General features: G+C 36.6%; 1 protein-coding gene across 3 annotated transcripts in view; it reads left to right on the plus strand.

Annotated features, from left to right (window-relative positions):
• The window catches only part of robo4 (roundabout, axon guidance receptor, homolog 4 (Drosophila)), a 42,560-nt gene that overhangs the window by 4,536 nt on the left and 25,524 nt on the right, over positions 1-12,500 (plus strand). Inside the window, exons 1-6 of one of the 3 annotated variants that reach the window (XM_028466167.1) lie at positions 195-351; positions 6,555-6,881; positions 10,263-10,420; positions 10,704-10,724; positions 11,208-11,328; positions 11,391-11,529. In XM_028466167.1, coding sequence (XP_028321968.1) covers positions 309-351; positions 6,555-6,881; positions 10,263-10,420; positions 10,704-10,724; positions 11,208-11,328; positions 11,391-11,529 — 809 coding nt within the window. In that variant the 5' untranslated portion in view covers positions 195-308. Of the gene's footprint in view, positions 1-194; positions 352-6,554; positions 6,882-10,262; positions 10,421-10,703; positions 10,725-11,207; positions 11,329-11,390; positions 11,530-12,500 lie in introns of those variants that run through there. The other 2 variants (XM_028466165.1, XM_028466166.1) reach the window with 2 other exon arrangements.

The following is a 12,500-nucleotide window of genomic DNA, read 5'->3' on the forward strand; positions in this document are numbered from 1 at the left end:
ATATAACACAAAGTACATCAGTGTGAGGAATAAAAAATACTCAAAATCTCTGATAATAAAATGTAATTGATTGTATTTTCGGATTTTTAACGTTTAGCTGCGTGGTTTATTTTTGTGATGTTTTATTTTGAAATCCTCAGTCTGAGCTGTAGGAGTGCGTGTGTGTGTGTGTGTGTGTGTGTGTGTGTGTGAGACCTTCAGCATGGAGAGGAACTATTCACAGTTTAACATAGTTTATCAGGGCTGGAAATAGCTTTTATTTCACTGATAAACGGATGATTATTAGTAAAATAAAGTCAAAGTAAAGAATGTTTATCAGGACAGTATCAGCTCTGCTGGGATTTCTGTTCGGTAAGTTTATTTCACATTATTATCTCAATGTAAAAACTAACAAACAAGGGGAAGTTTCTTTTAATAATGTCCAAAAATGCCTGCTGTGACGTCATCTTCATAACAAACAATAATTTAGGTTCAATGAAAAGTTTGTCAGTTGCTGTTTTGATCTTTGTAAACATAAGCTGTAATAAATAAATGAGACACTCAGTAATCTCATCCTCACCTCATCTTTATGGAACTGTAAAGAACTCAACGTGTTTTTAAAATAGATCTGTAATAAATATTTTTTATGAGAATTATTGCAAAGATATTTTACTGACTTAATAGATTGATAAGGGATGGTTCCATGTCTACAGAATGTGGCCAATGTAGATGGAGAAAATAATGTGGGCAAATCAAGAATAGATTAAAGTAAAAATATTGAGAATGAAGTTGAAATATAATGTCTAGATTAAAGTCGAAATTTCGAAAATTAACTAAATTACAATATGGTAATAAAAGCTGAAGATTTGCTAATAAAGTCAAATCTGATGAGGGTCCGTATTTTGAGTTTGAAAATAAATAGTCTTTTCTTCACATGCACTTTGTTCATTTATAGATATGAGTTAATGATTTTATCTGAGCTTCTCTTTCTATGTCTATGTTTTATCTTTATTCTATAGTGAATGATTATAATGATAAACATACACTACATTAATGATTCTAATTATCTAAACTATAATTACACCACTTTAAGAAACACACGAGTTATCAAATGATCACATTTTAGATCAAGTGTTTTCAACCTTTGGGTCAGGATCCCATTTGGGGCCGCGAGACACTGGGAGAGGGTCACCAGATCCCTTCAAGAAACTAAGAATATTTTATGAACAATTTGAGCCAGTTTTGTTTATTTTATTTTATTCTTGCCATATTTATCACATTTTAATGTTTTTACTGCTCATTTTTTCCACTTTCCAGACATGTTCATCACTTATGAACCATTTCTACCACTTTTACACCTAATGTCACATATGTTGACACATTATTGTCACTTTTAACCTCTTTTCACCAGATTTCATGATTATTTTTGCTAATTTAACCCCATTCACCATTTTTCATTCCAATTATTTATCAGTTTAAACCTATTGTTCCAATATTGACACTTTGAACCCTTTTTACCACTATTTCTGTTTGTTTTTATCCACTATAATTTACAACTTTTAATTTCTGTGATTTTTAAAATCCCATTTCTACCATTTTTGGTCACTTTGAACCATTTTATCTCTGATTAAAACCAGGATTTCCATCTTTAAGATGACTATAATAATAATAATAATAATAATAATAAACGTTCCTGGATAACAGTGGATATTATTCAGATGAATAAATAAATGTGGTTATCACAGATTCATAGAACAATAGACCATCATGTTCTGATGTTGCGTCTGTTTTTCCTTATGGAACGCTGTGATTGCAGGAGTGTTTTTTTACACCCTGGAAAATTGATCCAGAATGAAGTGGTTCTCTTTTGTTCTCCTGAGGATGTGATGCTGATGGAGTTTCCTTCAGGAAGCAGAGCAAGTCTCCACATTTCCTACAGTTTGGTCATCCATCTTCCCAGGAAGTTCCAACAATAGCATTCCTCACATTAGGCCATAAATAGGCTTTGTTTGTTAGAGGGGCCTTTGACTTCTGTAGCAACTTAATGAAGTCAGGACTGGGAGTCGGTCTGCTGTATGGAAAATACCTGTAGCTAAACAAACTCCTTTAATATTTGATATTTTTAGTTTTAAGCAGCACAAATACAACCTACTTATTATATTAGAAAGAAGGGATTTATTTTTTGGAAAAGTTCATTTGAAGATTGGCCTGTTAGAGAAAATATATTTCATTATCATTTTGACTTAAAGAGGACATATCATGTTAAATCCACTTTTTTAGCCCTTAAATGCATTTTGTTGTATATTTACAGTGTTTAGAAGTACAGAAAAGTTCAAATTAGTCTCTTCAGATGCTCCGTTAATATCTTTATATTCTGTTTTGCTCATATTTTTCAATCTGTTTCTATTTTTCTATTCTCTATTACGTTTTTTGAACAATAACGTCACAGTATTTGCAGCAGAACTGCCAAATTAGTTCATCAACTCCAGGCCCAACACTTCGAGCAATCCACCATTTTTATTTCTCACTTTTATTTTGTAGTCCAAGCTCCAGGATGCAGAAGTTACGAGAGGATAAGTCAAAATGTTGGGTTGTTGGATGTAGTAACCCACACGCTTCATTACACCGTCTCCCAGCATCAGAACCTTTTCAAAGTGTCTGGTTGAGTTTTATTTTTTATAGAAATGTACCACATCTGTGGATAAGGTCATTTTTGTGTGTGTGAAGCACTTCAATGATGACTGCTTCATCAACCTCCACCAGTATAAAGAAGGATTTACAGAAAGACTTTGTCTGGTTGAGGGTTCAATTCCTTCTATCTTTGGAGACGATGAACAGAGCACTTCGGTAAGCTGTAAATAACGCTAAAAAGTGATGATAAGACGTCCCTGTCATTGTTTTATTAGCATTAGCAGTTGCACCGTCTTCATATGTTAGCGCTGTGTGCTCGTTTTAGATCCTTGATGATATGGCCTACGTGATTTAATTTAAGTCTAAAGTTTTCATTAGTCATTTCATTTTGCCGTTTTTGTCTCCGAAAAGACTGTATTAAAATGCATTTTGTGACGTTAGCTTGGCGCTAGCGTTAGCTCGGTGTTTGTGTTAGCTCACTTGTTAGGGTTCTGCAGGTTCATCATCTTCATTTTCATCTCGCTCCACTGGGTCAGACTCTGGCTGGAACATGTAAGGCTGGATGGACAAGTCTAACGTTGTTGACATTTTGTAAATAATGTGTAAATAAAAAGTTTATGCTCCGCTACATAGCCATATCTCTTCTATCAAACTACAAAAATGGCCGAACAGGGTGGAGTTGAACCGAGTGTCACCTGAAGAGGGGGCGGGGTATGGAGTGTCTCATTTGCATTTAAAGAGACAGCACCAAAACGAGTTGCTCTCAGAAGCACATCAGAAAAGGGTAGAAAAGGGGTGGAGCTATAATAATGAGGAATTCAGACCCAAGCATTGCAGTTCAGCTTTATATAGACCACAACTGTATGATTTATATGTAAAAAGGAAGGATTTAAAACCATGATATGTCTCCTTTAAATAACCAGATTTCATACAAATATACATGAGAATATCTTTGCTTTTCTTGTTATCAGTTATTGGTATCAATGCTTGTTTTTTTTCCCACTGAGATTTTTGGTTTTAAAGTTTTTTAGTAAAAAAAAGAAAGAAAAAAAAATATTTTTTTTATTTTAGACATTGTATTTTTTTCTGCAAGTCCTAAAAAAACAAAAATGTTGAAATGTTATGTTATTTGCATGTATTGCTAATAATAATAATAGAGGGCGTTAAGAGAGAGGTCATTTAGGTTAGAGAGGGACCGGAGAGGGTCCCATTCCTCTCTCTAACACTCCCTCTATGTCTGCTTCTTCCCTTGTGTGTTTGCTCCTGTTCTCCTTCTGGCTTTTGTCTTGCAGGTCCGTGGGATCCTCAGTGTGGAGTTACAGAGTCTCAACAACTCTGTCTCCACCCTTTCCTCTGCACACACCCAACACAGCATAACGTGGATGGCTGTTCATCATAGGAATGGGATCCACACAAGGTTCCTGCTGCTTAACAGAAGGTTTTCCTTGCCGCCATGATGAATTCATGTTGGGTGTGGGATACATATGTATGTGTATATACGTATATATGCATATGTGTGTATCCATAAAATGAAGAGTCCGTCCTTAAGACTGCTCTACTGTAAAGTGTCTTGAGATACCATTGGTTATGATTTGGCGCTATACAAATAAAGATTGATTGATTGATTGATTGATTGAACTTTTATACTACAAATTAAAACAGATTAGATTTTTTATTACATTCCCACATGTAGTTATGAACCAATGAAAATAGTGGAAAAAAAGTATATTTTGTTCATATTTCCAGAGTGTGTGAGTCTAGAACCAATGCATATCTGTGACTAATCATTAGTGATGTGAACAGTCTATGTTCATAGCTCTATACTGATCACATTACAGGGAGCTGAGACATATGCTAAGTAGTTTACTGAAGACCCAAACATGTTCCAGACCCAAACACACACTGACTTTGTGACTATTTAGAGGAGCTGACATGTCCACCAGATAGGATGTATAGCAGATCTATTTCTGTAGGTGGAGCTTATTACTATACCATATTTACCTTTCTATGTCATGAGTATATGCTTCCACCAGGTAACAATATCAGAGAACATGATATACATGTTTATTGCTATGCAGATGACACACAGCTCTATTGGTCAATGAAATCAGATGAAACTCATCAGTTATTAAAACTCCAGGTTTGTCTTAATGACATCACATCCTGGATGAGTCGTAACTTTCTCCTTCTTAACCAGGATAAAACAGAAGTGATTTTATTTGGTCCAAAACACCTCAGAGATAAATTATCAGAGTAAATAGTGTCTCTAGATGACATTACTCTGTCACCCAGCACCACAGTAATAAACATAGACATTATCTTTGATACTGACTTATCTTTTAATTCTAATATTAAACAAATCTCAAGGACAGCCTTCTTCTACCTCTGTAATATCTATAAAATCAGGAATATCTTGACCCAGAGTGATGCTGAAAAACTAATCCATGCATGTGTTACATCTAGATTAGATTATTATAACTCTATACTGTCAGGATGTCCTAGTAACTCACTAAAAAGTCTCCAGTTAATTCAGAATGCTGCAGCTAGAATACTAACAGGTACTAACAGGAGAGAACATATTTCTACAGTGTTGGCTTCTCTTCATTGGCTTCCTGTAAAATCTAGAATAGAGTTTAAAATCCTCCTGTTAGCATACAAAGCTCTACATGATCTAGCTCCTGTATATCTATAGAGACCTGTTAGTGTCCTATCATCCAGGTAGATCACTCTGCTCTCAGTCTGATGGTCTTCTAGAAGTTCCTAAAGTGTCTAGAAGTAGAACAGGAGGCGGAGCGTTCAGCTACCAGACTCCTCCCCTTTGGAACCAGCTCCCAGTCTTACTACAGGAGGCTGCTACTCTCTTCATCTTTAACAGTAAACTCAAAACCTACTTACTGTATATACTAAAGCGTATACCGTATAATAGCGTTAAACTAACCACTAGAAACAAAAATCTAAACCTAAAAATAGGAACTAAAACTAAGATTATATAGTAGAACACCAACATTATATTCTAACATGATCCCCTGGGCACCGCAAATGGCTGCTCCGGTGTGTTGATGTGTCTTCTTTCACTGCAACTACCAAGTCAAATTCCTTGTATTGTTCTAAACTGTACCTGGTCAATAAAGCTCTTCTGATTCTGATTCTTCTCATCTACACACATAGCTCTAATGGGCTGTAATTGGATGATGTCTAGTCAGACACAGTTGTACCAGGTTGTAGACACCCCCCACTTCTGTCCCTGGTTGTATAACCATCATACTGCTCACACTGCTTCACACTAATGTCCACCTCATAGATCATTACATGTGATCAGTAGAAGATGAAACCTTATCTGTAGTGGTAACATCTCAGATCATGGAGGATGTTTAATATTAATATTAACCTACCACTAGGAACCAGTGTATTATGTTGTTCTGCAGTCTGTGTCTTCTCCTCTCTCTCTCTTTTCTGTTTCAGGTCTTAATGTTGGAGATGGTGGTTCCTGATCAATGGTTCATGACTCAACTAGTCTAGAACATTCTGATGGTCTATCCTTCTATTCTATTGTGTTTGTCCTTCTGTTCACTAACCACAACCAGTGGAACCAGATGTTCTCCACCTCTGAACCTGGTTCTAACAGAGATTTATTCCTATAAAAAGAGGAGTTTTTTCTTCCCACTGTCACTAAATGTTTGTTCATGTGGATCTTGTTGGATTCTTCTTTCTTATTATGACTTTATATTTTGTTCAGCACTTTGAGATGACTTTGTTGTATTTTGCTCTATATAAATAAAGTTGAATTGAATAGTTTCTGAGATATTAGAAGCTGAAAATAGAAGAAAAATAAGGACACATACAAGGTTCTGAGATAGTTTTTCTACTGTGGGAAACATGAAGTGAGCATAAAGATCTCTAATATAACCAGTTCAATGTTTACTTACAGTGTGTTTCCTCTCCAGTTGTCAGAGTCCATGCAGAGGACACGCCCCCCCGTATTGTCCACCACCCCTCTGACGTGGTGGTTAAAGCTGGTAATCCAGCCACTCTGTCCTGTAGAGCAGATGGAAACCCAAAGCCTTCCATCCAGTGGCTGAGGAACGGACGGGCGTTGGACTCAGCCAAGCTGGACGGTCACCTGAAGCCTCTGGTTCTACCTGAGGGGAGTCTGTTCTTCCTGAGCGTTCAGGGGGGCGGAGCCTATCAGTCCCATGAGGGCATCTACGCCTGTGTGGCCACCAACAGTTTAGGAAAGGCCGTCAGTCACAATGCATCACTGTTTACTGCAGGTGAGAATGATTCTATGAAGCATTAGAACAATAACACACTCTGATCACATGTAGCTTTGATGTGATTAGAGGAAGTGATTGATCCCATCTTAAATTAGGTGATCAGGAAAGAACAATGGCTACATACAGAACAAGAACCAGGTTCCACAGAAACTATGTGCCGATGCTTCAAGAAGATATTTCTAAAAAGTTATACTAACGGTAATAAGTTGTGTAACTTTAAACACCACTGAGATGTTTGTTTCAAAGCCTCGTCTTAAGATTTGGTCGACCTTAAAACGTTGATAATGTTCTTTGTTTAGGTTTGTTTATGTTTATTTAGGTTTGTTTACGTTTATTTAGGTTTATTTAGGTTTGTTTAGGTTTGTTTCCGTTTATTTAGGTTTGTTTAGGTTTGTTTATGTTTATTTAGGTTTGTTTAGGTTTATTTAGGTTTGTTTAGGTTTGTTTACGTTTATTTAGGTTTGTTTAGGTTTGTTTACGTTTATTTAGGTTTGTTTAGGTTTGTTTAGGTTTGTTTACGTTTATTTAGGTTTGTTTAGGTTTATTTAGGTTTGTTTAGGTTTGTTTACGTTTATTTAGGTTTGTTTCCGTTTATTTAGGTTTGTTTCCGTTTATTTAGGTTTGTTTAGGTTTGTTTACGTTTGTTTAGGTTTGTTTAGGTTTGTTTCCGTTTATTTAGGTTTGTTTAGGTTTGTTTAGGTTTGTTTACGTTTATTTAGGTTTGTTTAGGTTTATTTAGGTTTGTTTAGGTTTGTTTACGTTTATTTAGGTTTGTTTCCGTTTATTTAGGTTTGTTTCCGTTTATTTAGGTTTGTTTACGTTTATTTAGGTTTGTTTCCATTTATTTAGGTTTGTTTCCGTTTATTTAGGTTTGTTTAGGTTTGTTTCCGTTTATTTAGGTTTATTTAGGTTTTTTTAGGTTTGTTTCCATTTATTAGGTTTTGTTTCCGTCTATTTAGGTTTACTCTGAGGTTGAATTGTTGGGGTCCACAATCATAAAAATAATAAACGTGTTCAAATGTACGACTAAAACTTCTCATGTGTGTTTGTGAGAGGAAGGCCGATGTCTCCAGACTCACGATCCCTAATTTGTGATGTTTGGAACAGAATGTAGCCAATCAGGAAGCAGCTCACTGGGGAACATGGAATGATACATTTAAGGAAACTCAGTTGGAAACTCTTGATTTCTTGGAGCTCAGCATGAGAGCACGTTGTGAGATCTGGTTTGATCCCTCTGGATTTCTGTCTTGGATGAAAGATTAATTTAACAGGACGTGCATGTATAGCAAAAAGCTCACAACACAACACAGAATGACATGCGCCACAACGCAACACAACACGAAAGCAGTTTGGTAAAAATCTATGAGTGACGTTAACGTTGGTGTCAGTGCCCGATTCTTTTCTCAATCTTCTCCGTGGATTTTTACCGGACTGCTTTTGCGTTGTGTTGTGAACTTTTATGGCCACCGTACAAAAATACTCTTAGATATTAAAGTTAGACTTGGTACAGAAACACCTCCAAGGTGCTGATGAACATGTGTTTATCATCAGTGTTGAGGTGATGATCCTACAGTAAACATATTTACTACGAACGTGTTAAACAGAAATGGTTCAAAGCTGCTCTGAACAAAGACCATTGGAAGGTAAAAAAACAAAAACGTGTTCACGTTATGTTTCCAAATTACACCAGAAATTAAAAAAAAAAAAAAACAGTTTTCCAGCAGAAATAAACGGCTTGAGATGATGACGATACTTGTTGTTTGTTGGATATGACATCACAATACATTAAACTTAACTCATTACAACTGTTTGTTTGTTAAAGTCTGTCTGTGTTTCTCATCTATCTTCTACAACTCTGGCCTTCGTCAAGTTCTAGTGTTGATGAATATCACCCAGGGTTTCCACTGGATACGTCTCTGCTGCGCCACGGCACCAATCCGGTTTTTCACCACTGTCCGTTGTCCGGTAATTCACACAGGTTGTGTTTTGAGTGCGTCACAGAGCGCTCCGGTTGAACAACTCAGGAGACAGAGCAGTTCTCATGATATTTATATAATCGTGCCAGAACGCAGTTAAATGTCTGTGTTCTAAACACAACAATAAACAGATAAACAGGTCAGTGTTCCTAACGAAGGAGAACAAGAAGGTTGGACTCTGGATTTATCATAAACACATTTTTATCAACAGAGAAGAGATAAAACTGTAAAACCAGTAAAACATGAACTAAATCAAAGTTGCTGCAGTTTACAGTGAGTTACAGTATGAGAGGAAACAATATAGTGAATGTGATTTTATTTTTACACATTATGACGATTTGGTGATGTATTTATTTGAAATATAATCTGAAGTGTTTTATTTTGAAAAGTAACCCGATATTTTATTGCGGAGTACGTGCTTAATTTCCTGTTTAGCTTCATTTGCTCTGTGCTGATTGATGTGTCGTGCTCCACCAGAAATAGAAGTCCTGTGTATATCTGGTGGAGGACACTGGATACCACATCTGTGAAGGAGCAGACACACACACACACACAGTGGACCTGGTGGAAATGAACACATAGTGGAAACCTATCAGCTCTGGTGACGTAACGCAGCGGAGCCGCATCCAGTGAACATTTTTGGGCCAAACATTGATATCGATATTTGGGAGATTTATATGAAAGAAGAACATTACTATACACAGGACACAGGAAGAACATCTTAGTACTGATATCAGAGTCATTTCTAGTTTTTGAAATGTTTCATCTGTAGCCACTGGGTGTTTGTAAAACGTGAAAAATCAAAGCTGAAGCAAACATTAAAAAGTTCACTACAAACGAGTTTAAAATAAAAAAAAAAAAATCTATAATGTTATACGTACAATACATTAGACCACATGTCAAACTCAAGGTCCGCGGGCCAAGTTTGGCCCACCAGAGCATCTAGTCCGGTCCACAGGAAGATTTAGTTTAAATGAAAAAAAACAGGACTTTTTGTATATTATCATATCAGTGGAAGATAAAATATAATGGTTGATCATTTATACCGTAAAACAGAACTAATTATGATAATCAGCCAGTTGTCTCCTCTGTCGCCCTGCCACACACACACACACACACACACACACACACTGAAGTGACTGCAGGTGAACACACCTTTAGTTTGTGTTGGGCTGATGTAAAGAAGTACGTCTGCCACTGGGTTGTTTTTTGTCCAGAGACAGTGGGGGGATGAAAGACCCCCAATCACCCCATAAACACTAGTATTAGCCTCACAGGGACCATGAGAAGGATTTATTAAGGTGAAAAAGTGACTTAATTCTGCTTTAATCAGTCAGACTCTAATAAAAATAGAATCCAGATGTGAATTCTCTCACGTGTCCCAACTGTCTCTGTTGTGTAGTGTTACAGGAGGAGTTCAGGGTTCAGCCCAGTGACGTGGTGGTAGCAGAGGGGGAGGTGGCCGTTTTAAACTGTACCCCCCCACTGGGACGTCCAGAACCCAACGTGCTGTGGAGGTGGAACGGAGTCCGTATCGATGCCACTGATCAGCACAGCACTGTAAGGAATCACTATATATACTGTACATGCACTGGGATTATTTTAGAAATATAAACATTAACAGTTTGTGCAGAAAAAAAACATGTTTTTCTAGAAGTTTTACCAAATTTATGACAAGGCAGTTGTGAATTAAGTGGTGGTTGTTACATGGGATGTTATGAGTTTATATTAGTGGGAAAGCAGGTGAAAGGGTTATTTTAACAAATCTCCCAAACTTTGGTGTCAAAACATTTTTGTTTGATAAAACAGTTTTTTTTTCCATGTTCATCTTCCATCATTTCAGGAACTCCATCACATAGGAAAGGTAAATATGATATAGTAATAAGCTCCACCTACTTTCTCAGAATATAGAAAAACATCTATCTGCTCCCCCCACCCCAACACACACACACACACACACACACACACACACACACACACACACACACACACACACACACGCACACACACACACACACACTTACTCTAAATTGTCCATATCTCAGAAAGCCTTCATCAGATCTAACTAATAATTTACAGTGGTAAAACAATTGGTAAAAAATTCTGAATATTTTGAAACGGAAGTTGAAATGACCCAAAAATAATTTGACACATATTGTATTAATAAATCAATGAATTGTGTTTATTTAAGCCATCCAACTGTGTATGTGTGTGTGTGTGTGTGTGTGTGTGTGTGTGTGTGTGTGTGTGTGTGTGTGTGTGTGTGTGTGTGTGTGTGTGTGTGTGTGTGTGTGTGTGTGTGTGTGTGTGTGTGTGTGTGTGTGTGTGTGTGTGTGTGTGTGTGTAGGAGCTGAATGGGAACCTTCTCATTGCTCCAGTGGAGAAGCATCATTCTGGTTCTTATGTGTGTGAGGCCTTTAACACTGAGGGGGTGAAACACAGCAGGGCCGCACGCCTCTCTGTGCTGGGTGAGACACACACACACACACACACACAGTGCTGTGCTAATAAACATGTTGTTCTCCTACAGTTCGTCCAGTGTTGTTGATCAGACCTGAGAACGTGTCTGTGAGGCTAGGAGACTCCGCCCACTTCTACTGTCACGCTAAGGGTGACCCCCCACCCACTGTGGTGTGGAGCAGGGGCCGGGGGCCTCTGCCCAATGGCAGGTACACATCTATACACATCTATAAACATCTGTCTATACGCATCTATACACATATACACATCTATCTATACGCATCTATACACATCTATACACATCTATACACATTTATACACATCTATCTATACACATCTATACACATATACACATCTATCTATACACATCTATACACATTTATACACATCTATCTATACACATCTATACACATATACACATCTATCTATACGCATCTATACACATTTATACACATCTATCTATACGCATCTATACACATCTATACACATTTATACACATCTATACACATCTATCTATACACATCTATACACATCTATAAACATCTATCTATACGCATCTATACACATATACACATCTATCTATACGCATCTATACACATTTATACACATCTATCTATACGCATCTATACACATCTATACACATTTATACACATCTATACACATCTATCTATACGCATCTATACACATTTATACACATCTATCTATACGCATCTATACACATCTATACACATTTATACACATCTATACACATCTATCTATACGCATCTATACACATCTATACACATTTATACACATCTATAAACATCTATCTATACGCATCTATACACATTTATACACATCTATCTATACGCATCTATACACATCTATACACATTTATACACATCTATACACATCTATCTATACGCATCTATACACATCTATACACATTTATACACATCTATAAACATCTATCTATACGCATCTATACACATCTATCTATACACATCTACACACATTTATACACATCTATCTATACGCATCTATACACATCTAGAAACATCTATCTATACGCATCTATACACATCTATACACATTTATACACATCTATAAACATCTATCTATACGCATCTATACACATCTATCTATACACATCTATACACATTTATACACATCTATCTATACGCATCTATACACATCTAGA

The sequence above is a fragment of the Gouania willdenowi genome, chromosome 14 (genome assembly GCF_900634775.1).
Source record: "Gouania willdenowi chromosome 14, fGouWil2.1, whole genome shotgun sequence".
NCBI classification, from domain to species: Eukaryota; Metazoa; Chordata; class Actinopteri; order Blenniiformes; family Gobiesocidae; genus Gouania; species Gouania willdenowi.